Consider the following 19,580-nt stretch of genomic DNA (forward strand, 5'->3'; position numbering starts at 1 on the left):
AACCTGTCTGCATCCTATTTATCTTATTTATATATTCCATACTTTACTACCTCAATACCTGCTGTGTTTCAAGTTTCATGTGCATTATAAGCTATTTGCATATAATGTCACACCATGTTAAATATCTATGCACCTTACACTCATTACCTCTACTCAGAATTGAGTCGTATTTATTGTACTGTCTTGCACGTTGCACTTTCTGCAGTCTGTCCTTTACTGTATTGTTCTCGTTTTGTTCAATGTTGCACCCTTGTTCTGGAAAAAATGTAATTTAATTTTACTGAGTACTGGTACAGAGCTAAAATGACAATAAAAGCCTCTTCTCACAGACTGATTCAGTTAAAATAGATCATTATGGCTGCTATAATATATTTTGCAGAATTTCATAAAAGGGACAGCTCACAAAAGATCAAAAATGAACACTGCTCTCTAGATAGACTTCTAAAAAGCAATGCATGCAAGATGGCTCCAGAATCTCACAAAAGCAGAAAAGGACATGGACAAATGGACCAAAAAAAATCCCAAACAAGAATTAAAAGACTCTTGGTTATATTGGGATACATGCCAAAGGGGGTGTTACTAAGTACTGACCATGCAGGGTTTCCAAACTTTTGCTTGTTGTCCTTTTCTTTTTTCATTTTAAACTGTAAAATACAGTAATAAAAACACAATCTTACATCAAATGGTAAAGAATGTTTAGTCTTTAACTTTTTGACTTCAGGAAATGAGGTCTTCTTTTACACTTAACTGTTCACCATAACATGAATATTAAACATGTGGGCCCAAACTTCTGCATGCCACTGTACTGCAGCAAATGAGGGGGTGGTGAACTCACCATGGATGTTAGAAGAATCAGTGAACGAACAGGTCTCTACAAACTCCCGTACTTTTTGCTTACTATGGCGTAATACAGGTTCACGACGCCAGCAAAAGCTATACGTATCAAATGGCTTACACACTGGAGTCAGAGGCAGCAGGTACAGATGAACATAAGTTTAATCAAGATTAAATATATGCTCAAGGAGACTCATCCTCAAACTCATACAGATCATACAGGTGAAATCAATATTAAAAAAAAAAACATTGGGTTTCTTCATGTCCTCATGGTATGGAATTTACACGACTTTCCACTTGTTAAAATGCCATTTACCACACTTCTCTCACACTTTTATTACCAAAGTCCTCTGTCCATCATCAAGCCCACTATTACACATCACTTTACAAAGGCCTGAATCAACAATGGAAAAGGTTAAAGAAACAGAGATTACCAATGCTAGCCTAATTAGGAGATCTATTTATTAAAATTACGTAGATGCATCTTTTCTTTGGGCCACTTTTGGTGGCAGGCTCTCGCCTTTACCGCTCTGTGGTGTTTTGTGCGCACCACAACAAGCACCTGCCCATATATTATATATGTAAATCTGTACATTAATGTATTTCTGAAAAATTCGCTCAAGTGGGCTGGCTGAACGTACTGCCCTGTTTTACACACACACACACACACACACACACACACACACACACACACACACACACACACACACACACACACACACACAAAAACTAAATTAATGTTTTAATCAACCTTAATATAGAAATGCTATGAAACCTCCAGTGAGAGATGGTTTAGAGTGTATATGCTGAGTGAGGATTTAGGATGAAGAAGCATTCTTTTAACGGTGTAGAAAAATCAAACAAACAACACAAACAAACAGAGCACGTAACCCTTGAATTCACAGCAGTGCTCACTGTACTGGTCTTCAAAACTGCTAAACAGCAATAAATAAAAGGGAACAGTCAAAGCGCTCACAGATTCAAATTTCACTTTTGGTAATTTGACTGATTCAGTTGGCGAGCCACAGAAATGTAAAGTTACTTAAAGAGCAAAAACTGTTAGTTACAAATAGAGATGATCAACAAGGCGTCCATGTGGAATTATAAAATTCACATACACATATAAACATGCATATATCGCCACCGCCACGCCAAAAACCTTGCATCTTCAAAACGGCAACTTGACAGAAAAAAAAAATAAAATTAATAAAAAGCCACATCTTAACTTTCAATGGAAGTAAAGTAAAACGATTTTATTCCAAGTCAATTTGGAGCATTTCTATTGATCATCATGAAACTCATACAATGTAAAGAACAGCAGCCAGAATCAGCATGTCAAAATACAAGATACAAGGTTTTTGCATTGGAGCGGTGACATAAAATTTCTGTTTTTAAATGTGGCTTTTCTATAAACTACACATATAAAATGTAACAGTGACCAACCAAAAAAAAAAAAAAAAAGGAAAAAAAGAAAAAGAAAAAAAAAGGCAAGAAGAGTCTGAACTGCTAGTTATGCCACAATATAAAGTCTACACTGCCCAGTCTCCAGCTGAGGACAAAAACCAACCCATAACAAAAAGAAATAAGGACAGATGAGAGACACCGAGCCATTTAAAAAGCAGAAATGTGAACAGTTGGGAAATGAGTTACATGTAATGACAGAGACATCAAGGACCCTACTCTACCAGGGAGATTAATAAATATTTAATAAACGCTTTACACACAACCACTTTTGCAAAAGTTGCTGCAAATCAAATCTCTTTCTCTTCAAGGCCTCCACCAGTTTAGTCTCAGATATATGTCATCCTCACCCTTCCGTCAGTAGAAAAGTCATGCCTTATTCATTTCTCTTTCTCTCCCAACGGCCTCGGGGCGGCACGTGCTGCTTTATGTCTGCACTGTACGCTGACTGGTGAAGCACTTCTACACCATTGGTTGATATTCTCAGCAGTGACCTAAATTAGGAAGTCCTCTAGGAGCAAGGCATGTCTTATTGCTTTTCCACCACCACCTGAAACCACAACCATGTTGACAATCACAGCGGTTGCTCACACGTCATAAGTGATGGATGCTAACTAAATACTGCTCAGTTTGTCATCAGAATCCAAGTAAAGCAGCCAAAATACAACAGAGCAAGAACACAGTAGGGAATGATTAAGTTCTTATACATTAGCTGCCTTACCAAAGGTCATTATGTTTTGGTTTTTTTTTTCTTTCCCATTGCAAGTGTTGAATGGGCATCAATTAAGCATCAATGGGCAGTTAGCAATCTTTTACTTTAGATCTTTTTCAGTTATTACTAATGTCACACATGAAAAGTAATGAATACTCACCAATACAGAAACAGAGACTAGCACAGAGATCAATTCTGCCTCATTTAAGGAGTTTCAAAACAAAACTTAAGCTGGATAGGAAATCCCAAGCTCAATTCCAGAATGAAAAGGCTGGTGGAAACAAAACCAGAGGTTTCAGGTAGTGATGGAAAAGCAGCACTAGTTAACCACCCACCTATCCACCCCCTGCTTGTGTAGTGTGCTTCAGTCACATTTCTTATGTTCCTTGTCTAAACATGACAAGTTAACTTTCCCACTCCCATTTAGAACACAGCTCTATACGTCTTTAAAAGTGGCCAAAGCACCTCTTTGGATGACATTAGAAGATGAAGGCTGAGGATAAGTCACACTGGGTGCAGAAGACAATACTATCAACAAGCACAAAATCCTAGAGCACGCCTTTCAGAGTGCAAAACAGAGGTGGCAAGTATACATCGATGCCCAATCCTCCTTAAGTCGAACAGCATGAGATGCACCCCACTCGTGCATGCACGCACACATTCTCTCACACAGACACGGACACACACACACACACACACACTCTTTTGCTCCACAGTCTTGACTCCAGGCTTATCTGGTGTAGTAGACTCTGTAATAGACACTCTTGGAGCGCCAGAGCGAATAAGAGTTGTCGAACTTAAGCAGGTAGATGCCACGGCCAGGATACTGGTGACTTCCAGCATAAACCTCTTCGTGACAGTCCCGCCGGTACACCGGCACGATCTCATCCACCTGCGGCTTCCCTGCCTCCTTTTTCGCCTTCTCCTCTTCGCTCTGAGGCTCTGCTGAGGAAGAACACAGTCCATTTAATACAGCATTTTTCTTACAACATATTTCCTTTTAAAAAACAAATACAATACAAACAAACAGATGCGTTACCAAAGACTATTGGTGTAACAATGCAAAAATCATCAATGAACAATCTAGGGCACCCTGAGGGTTGCTTTGAAATTAAACCATGGTTTTAGATACATTATAGTATCAATGTTCAAACTGTTTTCATTTTACTACAAATAAATGCAAGCAAATTCTTGAATAATTACCTAATAATAATACTCAAGGTAAATGTGAGATCAGAGATTTACACAGACATCTTAATTTTTCCACATTAGTCTCCCTCACCTTCCTCATCCTCCTCTTCGTCACTAGACTCACTGACATGCACACTGACTGAGGCATTGGTTGAGTCTGTCCATTCAAAGAAGACACCAAAGCCAATGTCATAGTAATCGGTAGCAAACTCCCAGAAGAGGTAAGAGCCCTCCTCATGGGTGGGGACTCTCACAGTGACCACCTCTCCTCTGCCCACTGTGATCACAGAGTCCACGTCCTGGCGAATCTTTTCCTTAAAGTCTTTTATCTGTGGTCGGGTCCACATAGAGGGTGCTGCTATCACCGGAGAAGAGTCTAGTAAAACAAAAAAATGCAAGAGAGAGATTTGAGTTAGAAATATCATAAATAGTCTTAAATAAAATAATCTTGTGGCAAGTCATAAAGTCATAAAACATAAAAAAAAAAAAAACACTATTACCTAAAGATTATAAACTAAATCTAAATAATTAATGCTTTAATCTAATATTATACAGCCTTATTAAGTATATGTTGGAAAGCAAGTCTTCCCCTCTGGCAGAACTCACCTGTGGGGCCATTCTCAGTGATCTCCTCGGCAGGCTCTAGGTCAGGCTCTCTTTCTATACTGTCAGTGGAGGACTCTGCCTGGCCATTCACTGTAGGGGCCTCCTCACCAGCAGAGGGTGCCGATGCTTCACTGGCCTCTAATGTGGAAAGAACTATAGAGTCCTCCTGCTGCTTCTGCAAGGCCGCCTGTAGAAGAACACCACATCAGACATACATTAAAACTGCATAATTGACATTGACTGACACACACACTTATTTTGTACCAGTTCAGGCTTCAAAAAAATCAAGTTGCAGTTTTTACATTAAACAGTCAAGCTGTCCATTCGTCCTACAGAAACATTCCATTATCAAGCATTAAGAGAAGGGCTGCTACCTGCTGCTGCGCCAGCTGCACCTGGTACAGCTGCTGCATGTACTGCTGGTAGTGCTGCTCCTGAAGCTGCCTGATGAGAACCAGCTGCTGCTCAGGACTGTCCGGGTATTGCTGTGCTGCATACTGCTGGAACTGCACAGCGGTCTGTGCATTTAGAGCAGCCATGATCTGCTGCCTGTGACGGAGAAGGAAATGGCATATCTTGTTAAAGTTAAGGGTCGCATGGATTCCAGTCAATATCAGCTTGTGAACATTCTTGTGAACAATGTTCAAGAATCAGTGACAAAGTTGAATTAGCGCCAGGGCTGAACACTTTAACAACACAACAACCCTAAACCCTAAATCTACTAAGACATTCATGCAGAGGAACAAGTACAATGTTCTGGAATGGCCATCTCAGTCCCCAGACCTGAATATTATTGAAAATCTGGGGTGTGATTTAAAGCAGACTGTCCATGCTTACACAGAATGGTCCTTCAACCAGAATCCAGACTCTCATTGGAAGCTATAGGAAGCATTTAGAGGCTGTTATTTCTGCAAAAGAAGGATCTACTGAATATTGATGTACTTTTTCTGTTAGGGTGCCCAAATTTAAGCACCTGCCTAGTTTCATTTAAATAATTATTGCACACTTTCTGTAAATCCTATAAACTTCATTTCACTTCTCAAATATCACTATGTTCGTCTGATATAACTGAAATTGCTGACTGAGCAACCAATGATTTCTAAAGGAAAATTATCAAAATGATCAGGGGTGGCCACATTTTTTCATACCACTGTAACGTCTGCTTTCAGAAGTGCTTGATTAGTTGAATGACGTGTGTTGGAGGTAAAACCTAATGGGAGGCTGATTTCTAGAAGGGTTGGTGCCCACTGCTCACGACAAGCAAAGTTGCAGTACATGTATAGATAGTTTGTACAGTTACAGATACCCTTGCTTTCACAAAAAAAAAAAAAGAGAACCAGGTTCTGTGGACCTTGCTGAATTGAGTAACTGCATGTACAAAAATCACCATTACTCACTTTTGCTGCTCCACGCGTAGCCTTTCTTCCTCAGCCTGCCTCCTCTCCTCCTCTTCTCTCTTCAGTCTCTCCTCCTCCTCCTGCCTGCGCCTCTCCTCCTCCTGACGCTGCCGCTCCCGCTCCTCTTCCTCTTTACGCCGTATTTCCTCTTCCTCCCTCCTGATACATGCGTACACACTCGTCAGTCGGGCAGAATGCCAAATTTAGAACTCCACAAGCTTTCAATAAAGGCCAGCCCTTTAGTTGTTATTTAATGAGACTGAACACGCATGCCCAAATATCTCACTCCGAGACAAGGTTAACAAGACATTAATGAGAACTCTCCCATATGCAATGCGTCCTCCTATTGACTGTACAAGAAACCTGACATCACGCACTGCCTTAATAAATAACCCAACAAGTCTTCCAAAGAGGACTGCCAGGAATTGCAAGTGAGGTTGCATGTGCTCACATACTAAGGAATGAAGGAATCATCCTCTTTAAATATGACAATGAGGAAGTAAATTTTTTTTGGTATAAAGAAGTTGGAATAAAATTGCAAATTTACATAAAGCTACACTATGTAGTCAGACTCAATATTAGCATATTCAAATTAGAATATTAGAATGTCTTTGACAGTGCTTGTAAATGAACAAGACAAAATAACCGTTGCAAATGTAACAAAAAGACGAGCTTCTGAAGACGGCAAGCACAGAAAGCAATGAAGTCAATCAAGACAGAAAGCCTCTACTTTAAAGCAACACTACCATTTTTACTTTCAAACAATAGCTTCAAAATCATGTTAAAGCGCCACTGACTTATAACAGGGAGGACAGCATCGCTATTGATGCTAAACCAGACTTGCTGCTATCTAAAGTATGTAACTTTGAAAAAGTAGGCAGGGATATGCTCAAGAGAACTGCGGAACACCACAAGTAAGTCATACTTGTGTAAAATCCTGTAACAATACTGTACAGAGTCCGTCCACATGATTCTTTCATTCTGTATCTCTCAGCTCCTCATAAAAAAAAGAGCGATCCTTTACTGGTGGCTCAAAGCACAAATAACACTTTCCGTCTGTAGGAGGAGCCCAACAGCAAGAAATGCCATCAACTCATAGTGTCACTGTAAAGGACATAGATAATGGCCTCACCTCTTCCTTTCTTGCTCCTCTTTTTCAATCTTGTGTGACGCGATGAATGGCGCAAATAAATTACAGCATTTATTTAACAGCTTTACAAACTCAACCATGGCCTCATCCTTCTCCATATTTCCCAACAAAGCCCATTCTTTCCTGAAATTAGAACAATTTACAATTAACAGGACAACCATGACAATCAAGATGCTACACATCTCAAAATCATAAATAGTATTAGCCATAGTTAGAAATGGCAAATACATTTTTGCAAATGTGAAACAAAGAGTAGTAAATCAGCGTCTGATTAAACACAATATAAATGAAGGATATGTTGGTACATGTATGTTCAGGTACATGTACATAAAACCTAATTCGCTTTTCCCTGACCCATAAAACATGTAGCAATGCACATTCGTCATTATCGAAAAGCAAACTACTAATTACTACTAACATAAATGAACCTACCTGCGGTCGTTGCCCAACACATCAAAGAAGCCCACCTCAGGGGAGGCATCTGGGTTGTAGGGGCCTAGCAGAACCTGCTTGTGGAGGGCCACCAGTCGCAGCTTCTCTTCATACGTTGGGTGGAAAGCCTTGCCATCTTTTTCTGAGGTCAGACATATAATAGCATGTTGTTCGTCAAGATGCATTTGAGGTCTATTTAGAGGTACTAACAGTATCACAGACAGACACAGACATAAGTTTCGTTAGAAGAGCACCCTCACGTGTATAATAGTGTGAGCTACATACCTACATTCAACAATACACCTCTCTTAATCAGACAAAATGTTTAAGAGGAAAATCCCACTGGATTCATTTAATTATACTCCACTATTTATTGTTTTCAGAAAAAAAATTATAATAAAAGTTATTTAAGTGTAGTCACAAACATCACATTGTTAATGAAGGTGACAAATACACAATACCGGCCTACCTACAGGCCTACCTAGGGTTCTTCAAGGAGTCTTCAGTAAAGGCCTCTCAATGGAGCATTTAAATGTCAAAATGGTTTAACATGGCACTATCATTAGGACTCTTTATGCTTAAAGTGTGACTTAACTGTGTTTCATTGTGTACTGTACAACCCTGTATAAGTATAATGCTAAAGTTAAAATGGATTGAATTGAACAGTGTATTAAACCTCTTTAAATAGACAGTAAGCAAAAGCGTTAAGTACGCAGCTTTGCTCAGTCTAGGCAGGGTCATCAAATCTTTTCATGGAGAAGCAATACCCAGCACCCTTTGGTGACTTTCTTATTTAACACTTCTACAAAGCCTGGACACTACCTGACTAACTAACTAATTGTGTAGTGTAGTGCGTAACCCTTCCTTGTGGCAGGGTTCGTTTCCTCAGCCACGCAAGAACATCACACTACATCAGTAAGAGTCCTTGGACAAGACTCAGAAAACTACATTCACCTGCCTGTCAAATGTAAGTTACTCTGGATAAGAGTACCAGCCAAAGGCCTTACATGTAAATAATGAGCTATATCATGTGGGATAAAGCAGGAATTTTGTGGACCAGAACTGGAGATCTACTGATATGTATCTAGTATTGAATCTGTTCTTGAACTCACTCTAGTCTATGGCACCACTGGGAATAAAGAAATCACTGTAGACTGGAATTTGTACTGTATTTTCCCCTCAAATGTAGGACTTGTTTGACAAATGCGATTTGATCCATCACAAAACACACAGCTAATGCAACATCTAAGGTATGAGTGATTAGACTGAAGGGCTTGGTCAGAGCCTGAGGTGTGTAACAGCTCCACCACACCTCTTCAACTAATCAGTGGTTTTGTTAATCAGACCAAAACAGAAATTTCTGTCTATTATTGACTGGCTGGGTCAGTGAATGCCTTACAAGTGCTTGTGGGCCCTGCCAGCACCCCATCTGTGCTGGCCCACCAAGCCCATAGGGCCACATGATCACTGACACATGACCTATAACACCAGCTCAATCTACATCCTTAGCCAACTGATTTCTCAACACACCCTCAAAATGCAGCGCCCGTCTAAGCTTAACCCACACCAGCACGACCTGTCAGACGGGCCCCAAATGCTGCCATCAGCAGCATAAAAACCGAAAGCTGACCTGCCCGGCTACTAATAACAACGAAGAGCTGGGATAGGACCAGCTAAGCTAGTGCTAGCTAACCCGGCCGCAGCAGCACAGCCACAGAAGCCCATTCACACGACTATCGTCCAAAATCGACTTTAAAAGAACTGGTTCGCCTTAATTAGATACCGTTTCTCGCTCGAAAAGGGACCCCGTACCTTTGAAAAACCTGAGCGCCAGGCCATAGAGCTCCACCAGGGGAAAGCCCCATACCCTCTCCACCGAGCTGTGCCCGTTCTCGCCCCGCTCCTCCTCCTCCTCGCCCGCGGCCTCGCCGTCGGACCCTCCGTCTACCGGAGCACCGGCCGCCTCCAGCTGCTCCTGTTCTGCCTCGGAGTCAGGGCTCAGCGTCAAGCCGTCGATAGAAACTTCGAGACGGCTCGAGTTAGCGCTGGTGAGGTCGCCGCTCTGAACCTCAGTAGCCATCCTGCAGACACGGCAGCGGGAGCAGCCACGTACTTACTTCCGTTACACTCAGCCGGAATCCTGCTTCTTCTGCCGAGAGTCGGCGGACTGAGAGCGGGCCACGAATACCGCCGCCTGCCGGCATACGCGTACTGTGCAGTCTCGTATCTCTCCCAGGAGACGGTAGCCCTCGTTTCCCAGAGCTTCCCTCTGTCCTTTCCTCGCTCGACCTTTTAACACGGTCATGAACAAATATCCTAAATAATTATCGATCACAAATATACAACAGTCTGAAACAAGACGAATATAAGAACCAGATAATATATATATATATATATATATATATATATATATATATATATATATATATATATATATATATATATATATTGATGCAGTGTGAAAATGCATAATTAAACTTATTTTGCGAGGATATAATAATCATGTATACGTTTGAACATATATCGATAAGAAAATAGGATATTTAGTGTCCTGTATGCAATAATTTCTACTATTTCTACTACAGTAGAGAGTGTTTCTAATGTGTCTTGAAATGCTTTATTACAATATTTTATTAAGTCAGACCTGATGGAGACAAAAGGTCTGAAAATGAACAATAAATCCTGAATGACTAAGAAGGATAACTTATTATTTAACCCTAAAAAGACTCAAAGCTCAAAGATCCAAAACGGATATTAGTTATTTGTTGGTCATTGTCTAATGGTAAAAACGTTATGGAATAATTTGGAAACTTGTGTAAAACATAAGTCAGACATTTTGGAAATAGATGTCTGCAGCTAGATGTTTATAATTACGTATGATCAATAAATCAATATTAATATAGCAATAATAATAATGATCGATAATTATATAATGCATGATACATTACACATATGTTATATAACGTAATGATACATTTGGTATTTTTGGTGCTGTCCAATATAAAACAAATCTGGAATAATCTGGAGAGTTATGTAAGACCAGCTGTCTGCAGTTAGACTTTCACTCTATAAGGACTTTGACTCTGGCGAGCCTACGCCGCTAGTTGGGGGCGTGTTTATGTAAACCACTGCTGTGAGGGGACTCTGGGTAGCGGCTAGCAGGGGCTTTTGTGGGTAATTTAGCCTATTGCGCCTGAAGACGCGGATATGAAACACTGTGTGATGATCCTGTTGTGGTGGGACATGGATTTGGAGACTTATATGCCGCCTGCGCTGAACGGCGTGCACTGCACATCAGCTCAAGTCCACTGGACAGGGGTGTGATTGTGAAGCAAGTCCAGCAGAAGGCGCCATATACCCGGTTGCAGAAGGAAATGTACTTATGCTACATGACTTATGCTACATGTATTTATATACTACATGTATTTATTGCAGCAGTAAGGGGGTGTTTTATATGAAACATCATATAAAATTAATTAATAATTAATAATAAATACAACCTAACCTAAGATAAAGTATGTGATGGATGGGAAATTATTTTTTTTTATGTTAGTGTTACTTCAACCTATTTAAGAGAGAGGTGTGGATCACTGTATTTGTAGGTCTGGGAAAGACTGAAGAAAATAGTGTTACATGCTTGCTTGTTTTTTTTGTTTGTTTGTTTGTTTGTTTGTTTGTTTTTGCCACGCAAAACAGCAGCACAGCATGATTTTCTGTGTTTATATTTGTATTAAATTTCGCATTGTAATATGCTCAGTACTGATATACATATATAATCTAAAGTGGTTTTGCTATTGTGATGTTGAGTCTTGTCCTCCTGTTGTTACAGTCATAGTAATCAGTACACTGGTCATTTCCTACCAGTCTGATTTCTAGGATTTTCTCCAGTTTTCTTTTGTATTTAATTCTGGTGCATCTCTGCTAACATAGTATGTCTAGCAATATACTTATTGTTTAAAGTAAGTAAATAAATAAATAAATAATAATAATAAGAAGAAGAAGGCTGTAGAGGTACTGGTACATAGTGGGTATAACTGGACATTACTTTGTATAAATCTCTGGCATATATGCTTCAGTGTCAGTTTAAAGAACTGCCCAGTGCGACTGCTCTGTGGCTTCTTCGATAAGTGGGGTTATTTGATTAATATCAAAAGCCGGACACCTTTTACTGCTACGTACAATATGGTTCTCAAAAAATCAATAAAGAACACATTTAAGATGTTCCCCATCATAGGCAAAAAAAACAACATAGAATGTCTTTTTAATAGATTTAAATGTTTTTTTTTTTGTTTTGTTTTTTTTGGGGGGGGGGATGGTTACACAGAGCCATTGCCTTTCCTAAAGAACTAAAATGAGTGCCTATAATATCAAACAAGGCAAAATGTGTCATAGTCCCATAGTGTCCCTTATTTGAACACACACACAATATTGTCCGTATGCTATAGTGAGGCTTGATCAGTTGGGCCTCAGGGTCACGTGAGTAATGGCAGCATTAAGCTGCAGTTGGGAAGTAAGCACTAGTCTAAATCTTTCTGTTTACGCCTTTCCCTGACTGTTTACACTCCGCGGCCGGAGAGAGCACAGAGATCTGTTTAAACTCTCAATAAACAGATCTCAATAAGCAATAAACCTGCACTGACCTACACACACATGCACACACACACACAGTTTGCAGTTCAGTTCACTTACACTGTAAACTCAACACACAACCGTCCACATGTAAGCTAATGCTCTGCCCCTTACTGGGGTCATTCAGCAGCTTGTTCAGTGGAGGCACGCCTTTAAAACCGACTCTATTGCAGAGGTGGAGGTTTTCTTCAGGAGTCCCATCAGTGTCCTGGAGAAGGGCAGCAGAAAGAGGAGGCTGTGCGAGGGGTGGATGGTGTAAATGTGCATGATGGAGGGGAGAGAGACTTGGGTGGTCCTCTCAGCTGTCCTCCCTTTTCGATGTAGGGTCTTGCGGTTAGTGCTTAGGGTGCTCTCTGCAGCCCCTCTATAGAACACAGTGAGGATGGAAGGGGAAGATACTACAGACAAGGCTTTTTTGGAGCAAACAGAACCATACATCTGTCAAAGTATCAGGTTCATTTTGGGGAAACCATCATACGATTATGCATATGTTTTATGCAATCAGAACAGTGGGATGTGAGTACAACACTGCTCTCTAGTGGTTAGGGTTTAAACACAACACTAAACGAACCACTGTCTGAACCACCAGTCTTTACATGTAAACTATTTATTATTTTGAGAATCGATACAGTACTGAAAAACATTACATTGCAATAAGTTCATATATCAATCATTTTTACACCCCTAATGAACACAACAGCGCTTTTCTCAACAATCCATGCATTAACAGTAGAATGCACATAGATAAAGACACTATTACTAATATATAACATTGGCACCGTCATGCAAAAATCTCCAAAATGTCAACTTTACAGAAGAAGGAAAAAACCTTCTGAACTTTCAATGGAAGTCAATGTAAAAAAAAAGATTTAATTGCAAGCCATTTTGGAGCTCCTCAATTGGTTCATTCATCATGAAATTTTGACACAGCACCTGTCAGATTCAAATTATGTTGAAATGTGAAAAATGCTAAAATTGAGATGCAAAGTTTTAGCGTGACAGCGATGTTGTATTTACGCATGTAAACACAGCGGTGTTATGTAAGATCTGCCCGCACCTGCCATCCAACATGCAGACAATGACCTTCAAAACAGGAACAGACACAAACACAAACAGCAGCTATAGAGTGCAGCACTGCTGTCTGCTGTTTGAGCGAGCGAGTGAAAGGATGTATTTCAGGCCTGCATTACTCTGCATAAGTCATTAAAGCTTCGTTTCAGGTTTTGTCTTACACCTCCTATCATACTCACCATTTCTAAATCTGTATATAGACGTTTCCTCCTCTTTATTCTGGATGCTCTGTGAGCACAGTCCTCATCAGCAGGTCACCCTTCTTCATGCAGTGAAATTTGCCTTTAGGGACATCAACAGCCAAGCCTGCTAGACCTAGAGCGTCTAGGTACCATGCGTATGTATGTATGTTGTGTAGATTCATTGTTGTGGCTTGTTGTACAGGTTAACCACTCTGCATACTGAGCTGATCTGATTGTACTGTATGTGTAGTTATGGAGATTTGACATATCTGGCAGAGAACCACCTGTTCCAGTGTGACACAGCACAAATTCAGGTTCATTAGATAATGCTACGACAATGGGAAACCACAATAGTGAAGTGGTGAACAGTGAGCGCACTCATTCACTATTACATGTGGGTCATTGCCAAAGAGCTGCGAGCTGCTCCAGACTTGGTGTCCAACCTGGGTATTATGTTTACGCAAACTGTTCATGTGAAACTGTTCAAATGGCTCTGGTGAGGGGGACGTTTTTTCTGTTCGTTGCAGGCCAGTAGCATCAGTGCTGAAATTAAGCATTTACTGGTCAAAGACCCCACTGAGAATAAATAAACATATAAAACCTGACCACTAAAGCTGTGGTCAGCTGAGACGATCCCTGTCTCAGTGTTCTTACCAGCACCACCGACTGGATGATTTAACTAACAGTGTTTGTGAGAGCTCGAAAGCTGCGATAAACACAAAGAATGAAAACTCAATGAAAAATATTCTTTTTTTTTTTATTCAAACTCCAAAAAAAAGTAAAAAAATAAAATTAAAATTAAATCACATTCTTATTTTCCTATTTCAATTACTTATTTTTAAGGGTGGTCCATCAATGACGTACAGAAACAGCAGACTGCATCAAGAATCAGGAACACATTTTGGAACACAACATAATGTCATGAACATGGATGTGTAAGCATCAAATATGGAGCCTGCACATTTGCATAGACAAAATATACAAAAAGGTTACAAGGCCAGAGCACTCCAGCTCAACATTCCCCAACAACCCCAACTGTTGGTCTGATGGTCTATCATTCTTCTGTGCTGTTGTTGGGAGTCTCTAAAATGTTCTCCCCATTTTCCACACCATTAGATAATGTTCTTTCCCCATTTCTCATTGTTCTAGAACACAACCACCCCCCACCCCCACCCCCGCACACACACCCTCACATTGTTTAAAAATGGTCTGCCCAATCTCTCATTGTTGTGTAGATTCATTGCTGTGGCTTGCTGTACAGGTTAAACACAGAGCGGATCTAATTGTACTGTCTGTCATACCAGGAAGAGAATTAGATTTTACACTGTTCTAGAATGCCATCCCAGTTTCTGACTGTTCTACAAAAGTCTGCTCTATTTCTCACTGTTCTATTTCACACTGTTCTAGAAAGCCACCCCCATTTTTCACTGTTCTTCAAAGCTCTGCCCTATTTCTCACTGTTCTATTTCACACTGTTCTAGAAAGCCACCCCCATTTTTCACTGTTCTTCAAAGGTCTGCTCTATTTCTCACTGTTCTATTTCACACAGTTCTAGAAAGCCACCCTCAATTTTCACTGTTCTACAAAAGTCTGCTCTATTTCACACACTGTTCTAGAAAGCCAACCCAATTTCTCACAGTTCTAGAATGCCAACCCAATTTCTCACAGTTCTAGAATGCCATCCCAATTTCACACAGTTCTAGAATGCCAACCCAATTTCACACAGTTCTAGAATGCCATCCCAATTTCTCACAGTTCTAGAATGCCAACCCAATTTCTCACAGTTCTAGAATGCCATCCCAATTTCACAGAGTTCTAGAATGCCAACCCAATTTCTTACTGTTTTATTTCTCACTGTTCTATTTTACACAGTTCTAGAATGCCATCCCAATTTCTCACAGTTCTAGAATGCCATCCCAATTTCTCACAGTTCTAGAATGCCATCCCAATTTCACACAGTTCTAGAATGCCATCCCAATTTCACACAGTTCTAGAATGCCATCCCAATTTCTCACTGTTCTATTTCTCACTGTCCTATTATGCCATCCCATTATCCCACTGTTCTATTTTACACTGTTCTAGAATGCTATCCCAATCTCTCACTGTTCTAAAATGCCATCCCAATTTCACACTGTTCTGCAAAGTTCTGCCCCATTTCTCCCTGTTCTAGAATACTCTCCCCCACTCTCACCACTTCATTTGTCGCTTGTCAGTTCTTATGCTAGAACAGTATAATATGTATAAGTGACAGCAAAGGAACAGCTGTGTTTGTTGAGCAATGCTGGGTCAGAGTGCCGTGGCCTTTAAACCTGACAGTCTATTAAAACAGTCCACTCTGAATGTGAGCTCAGATGGTGGTCACAATACAATTTTTTTTGTTCACATGGTAAAGGAGGTGGCGTTTTCAGAAGGGGCACCTTCCACAGACCTCCTGGATGAGAGGTAGCCATCTGAAGTAGCCCGAGAGGAGCGCCTGGCCCCGATGTACCTCTTTCCCAGGCACCAGGCATCCTCAACGATCTTGCGAAAGTGGTTCCTGAAGTTGACCCCAACAAAGGCGTACAGCAAGGGGTTGAGGCAGCAGTGCAGGTAGGCCAGACTCTCTGTAAGGGCCAGCACCAGGCGCGTGGTCGTGTCATCGCTGCACTCCTTCAGGGAGAACATGGTGATGGTGTCGTAGAGCAGAGCCATGTTGTAGGGCAGGTGGCAGGCAATGAAGACCAGCACCACAGTCAGAACCACACGCACAGCCTTGTGCCTCTGGAAGTTCTTGGCATGCAGCAAGGTGAACACCACTTGTGAGTAACAGAAGCCCATGATCAGCAGAGGCAGGAAGAAGCCCAATGCCATCTGGGAGCTGGGCACCAGAACCTTCATATGCTGGGCAGTGGTGTTATCTTTAAAGAGGAAGAAGCAAACGTATTGCTCTTCTTCGAAGCCAGGTAGGAGGGCGGAAGGAGTCTGCAGCTGCTCATGTTCTTCTGTGGTATTATCAGTCACATCAGAACTGCTATAAAAGCTGATATCAACACCAAGTCCATTGTGCTTGTAGCGCTGGTAGTAGACAAATGTGGGCAAAGACAAGATGAAACCCATAAACCAGACCACAGCACAGATCAAGTAGCTGTAGATGAGGGTTCTGGAGCGCAGCCTGAAGGACCTGCGGGCTTGCACAATAGCCATGTAGCGGTCCAAGCTGATGCAGGCCAGGAGTAGGATGCCACTGTACAAGTTGATGCTGTAAATGCCACGCAGCAGCTTGCAGGACCACGTTCCCAAAGCCCACCCATTCTGCTCGCTGAAGATGATCAGAGGGAGTGCCACCACAAACAGGATGTCAGCAATGGCCACGTTCAGCAGGTAAACATCTGTCATGGACTTAGTCCGCTTGTAGAAGGCATACGTGATGATGACCAGGGTGTTGCCAATAAAGCCTAGGATGCATATGATGGAGTACACATAGACCTGGAGAACGTGCTGCACCTTGGGGTTTACCTGCGCAGAACACGGCTCCTCTATGTCAAGGTATGCTTCCTCATATGAAAAATTCATTTTGGCACTGCAGGGGAAAACACAATGGAATTAGGAAGGTTTCGGGAAAAGATAGCTTGAGAGTCACCAAACTAGCCCATATAAAAGGGTTAGTGTGGTTGCAGGTTTACCTTACAATTAGATGAGACTGATTTCACTTGTTAATAGGTCTCAGGTCTTCAAACAATCAAGTGGGGGTGTGGCTTTACCTGGTTGCATTGAAAGCGTGCAACCCCATGTGTATAAGATTAGTAACCCATGAAATCAGCTAGTCTCATAATGACAATAGAGCCTAAAAAAGTTCTATTGACATAATCGGTCAATGTTAACCCTAATACCTTTTATTTGTGTTTAATGTATAGGAACAGATGCACAAACAGAAAAACATCTTAACATTTATAGAAAGGTATCATTTGGAAGTGTTTATCCATTGATGTAATAAACAACATTCTCTAAATTAGGAAGAAAAAATGTGAACATGGTAAGGAAATTTGCATACACAAATATTATTTAAAATAGTAAAGGTTAAGGTGTGTTGTTGTTGCTTTGGACTGTTTTATTCTAACTGTTTATATGAATGCATTTTTACAGAGCATGATTTTAAACCGCCTGTTAAAACATCAGATTTAATTACAATATAAACAGAGACAGCCTCAGCTTCCTTCACACCGTGCAACACAGTGCACAAACTGCAAGTGACAAAGCTGTTAAATAGGTTAAACATAGAGGTATCGCAAGACATATATAAGCCACCTTATCGGGGGGGCAAATCTACAGTTTAGATGTTGCTTGCAGGTAGATTTCATTCTCGTACTGCAGAAAGAGGAAATTTGCAGGAACCAGGTCAATAACAAGTACAAAAAAGCCACCAAGAGCCATGAGTCAAGAATCATGCAGTGACCTATTTCTATGGTATCAGTAGTGTTGGAGGATGTGTGGGGCCCAGGGTCTCACAAAGCAGAACAAACAGAACTTAAGACACTGCTGACATATTTCACAGCACTACTATAAGAGGTTAATTATTCATGTCTGGTAATACATGTGGGAAATGTCAGAAATGGCTGGACATTGTGGGGGAGGGGGGGTGGGGGGGGTTAATCACTGTCTTTTCTTTGTCTCCCTTTTTTTTTTACTGTACATCAATACGCTCCAGCTGAGGTTGATGTTAAAAATTTAGGGTTTTTTTTTTTTTTTTTTATATATAAAGCTATCATAAACAGAAAAATATATAAGACTGTTTTGTAAACCGTCCATAACATCCCTGCTATACCTGAACAGATGCATGTGGACTAAAATGTCTAAAAAATAAGAATAAAAATAAATAAATAAAACAATTAAATAATAAAAAAGAAATTATATATAATATAAATTTAGATATCTGTTGCAGTTTTCCAGTTTTTGCCAGGGTGAATCTGGCAGTTGTTCTTTATTACTCATAATTTCATTAATGGACTGATTAATTGTAATAAAATCTTTTTACATTGGCTTCCACCAAAATGTTTTTACCTTCTTGTGTTAGGTTACCAATTTACAGACGGTTTACAGGTTGTTGTTTTTTTTTTTTTTGCGTGACAGCTATGACATATTTACAAAAATAATTGGTTCAGTTTAGGTTTCAGAATGAGTCATTTTGCGATAGTTTAGGAATCAAAATCTCCCTTTGCAGTACGTCGGTAATCACAAATCTTATACTCTTTAATGTTTCACCAAATACAGCTTTGATGTGCAATCTTCAGATTTCCAGAATTTTTACATTTAATCATATAGGAATTTACATATGTATTACTAATGATTAATACTAAAAACAAAAGTTACCTTACACTTTGAAAGGTTTTCTTTAAAATTCCTTTAAAAATGTATTCCTTTAAAAATATATAAATAAATAAAAAGCCAAAACAATAAACTGCGAAGATTAACTAAATATATAATGACACGTGCCCGAGCAGGTTTATAATCATTACCCTCTCCGCAAGTGACGTCTCTACAGTCGCAAACACTCATTATACTGGAACTATACAAACTCCTCAGTAATACTCAACTAAAAGACATCAGTATGTTTATTCTCAATTTTAGAAGAAATTAAGAACTTAAAAAGTGAGCCAAGAGAAAACAAGTCCTTACCACTTGTATCACAAGTCAGCTGTACCCCTGCGAGCGTCCTGTGTGACTGAGTGACTGTCGCTATGTGCATGCATAAGCATGCCTAAGGAGGAGTCTTACTGATACCATCAAAAGTCCTGCCTGGAATGTCTGATGTCTTTGCTGTTAGACTTCATCCATTCGATAAAGACAGAGTTTCCAGGAACATGGGGAGGGAAGCAGTTTGTAAAAAACAGCACTTTCAGCACTTGGGAATAAAGAACTGAAAAATATGTATCTTGATT

The 19,580-nt window shown here is 40.3% G+C and overlaps 2 protein-coding genes across 3 annotated transcripts; both read right to left on the reverse strand.

Moving 5' to 3' along the window:
* Positions 1 to 1,479: 1,479 nt before the first annotated feature.
* Positions 1,480 to 9,902, reverse strand: acbd3 (acyl-Coenzyme A binding domain containing 3). Of its 2 annotated transcripts, none has more exons than XM_072684326.1 (8): positions 9,596 to 9,902; positions 7,784 to 7,925; positions 7,334 to 7,474; positions 6,202 to 6,360; positions 5,179 to 5,353; positions 4,805 to 4,991; positions 4,290 to 4,574; positions 1,480 to 3,949 (listed from the first exon to the last, which is right to left on the reverse strand). In XM_072684326.1, exons 1-8 carry the CDS (start codon positions 9,861 to 9,863, stop codon positions 3,738 to 3,740), a joined length of 1,569 nt encoding a protein of 522 aa, XP_072540427.1. In that variant the 5' UTR covers positions 9,864 to 9,902; the 3' UTR covers positions 1,480 to 3,737. The 2 variants fall into 2 exon arrangements, with proteins under 2 accessions (XP_072540427.1, XP_072540418.1); XM_072684317.1 differs by having other exon boundaries at positions 1,480 to 3,952.
* A 4,964-nt stretch (positions 9,903 to 14,866) lies between these two features.
* Positions 14,867 to 19,558, reverse strand: ccr6a (chemokine (C-C motif) receptor 6a). The gene is made up of 2 exons (XM_072684340.1): positions 19,318 to 19,558; positions 14,867 to 17,224 (listed from the first exon to the last, which is right to left on the reverse strand). The coding sequence occupies exon 2, from the start codon at positions 17,215 to 17,217 to the stop codon at positions 16,045 to 16,047; it is 1,173 nt and encodes a 390-aa protein (XP_072540441.1). The 5' UTR covers positions 17,218 to 17,224; positions 19,318 to 19,558; the 3' UTR covers positions 14,867 to 16,044.
* Positions 19,559 to 19,580: the final 22 nt, after the last annotated feature.

Source organism: Salminus brasiliensis, chromosome 1 (assembly GCF_030463535.1).
Source record: "Salminus brasiliensis chromosome 1, fSalBra1.hap2, whole genome shotgun sequence".
In the NCBI taxonomy this organism is placed as follows: Eukaryota; Metazoa; Chordata; class Actinopteri; order Characiformes; family Bryconidae; genus Salminus; species Salminus brasiliensis.

Bases quoted from the DNA above. Each gene is read 5' to 3' on its own strand.
- acbd3 (XM_072684317.1), bottom strand. From the start codon at position 9,863: ATGGCTACTGAGGTTCAGAGCGGCGACCTCACCAGCGCTAACTCGAGC. The intron at 4,992-5,178 runs GTAGCAGCCCTT...GTTCTTCTACAG, and splicing joins TGCAGCTGGCGCAGCAGCAG to GCGGCCTTGCAGAAGCAGCA. The intron at 4,575-4,804 runs GTGAGTTCTGCC...TTGTTTTACTAG, and splicing joins CACTGAGAATGGCCCCACAG to ACTCTTCTCCGGTGATAGCA.
- ccr6a (XM_072684340.1), bottom strand. From the start codon at position 17,217: ATGAATTTTTCATATGAGGAAGCATACCTTGACATAGAGGAGCCGTGT.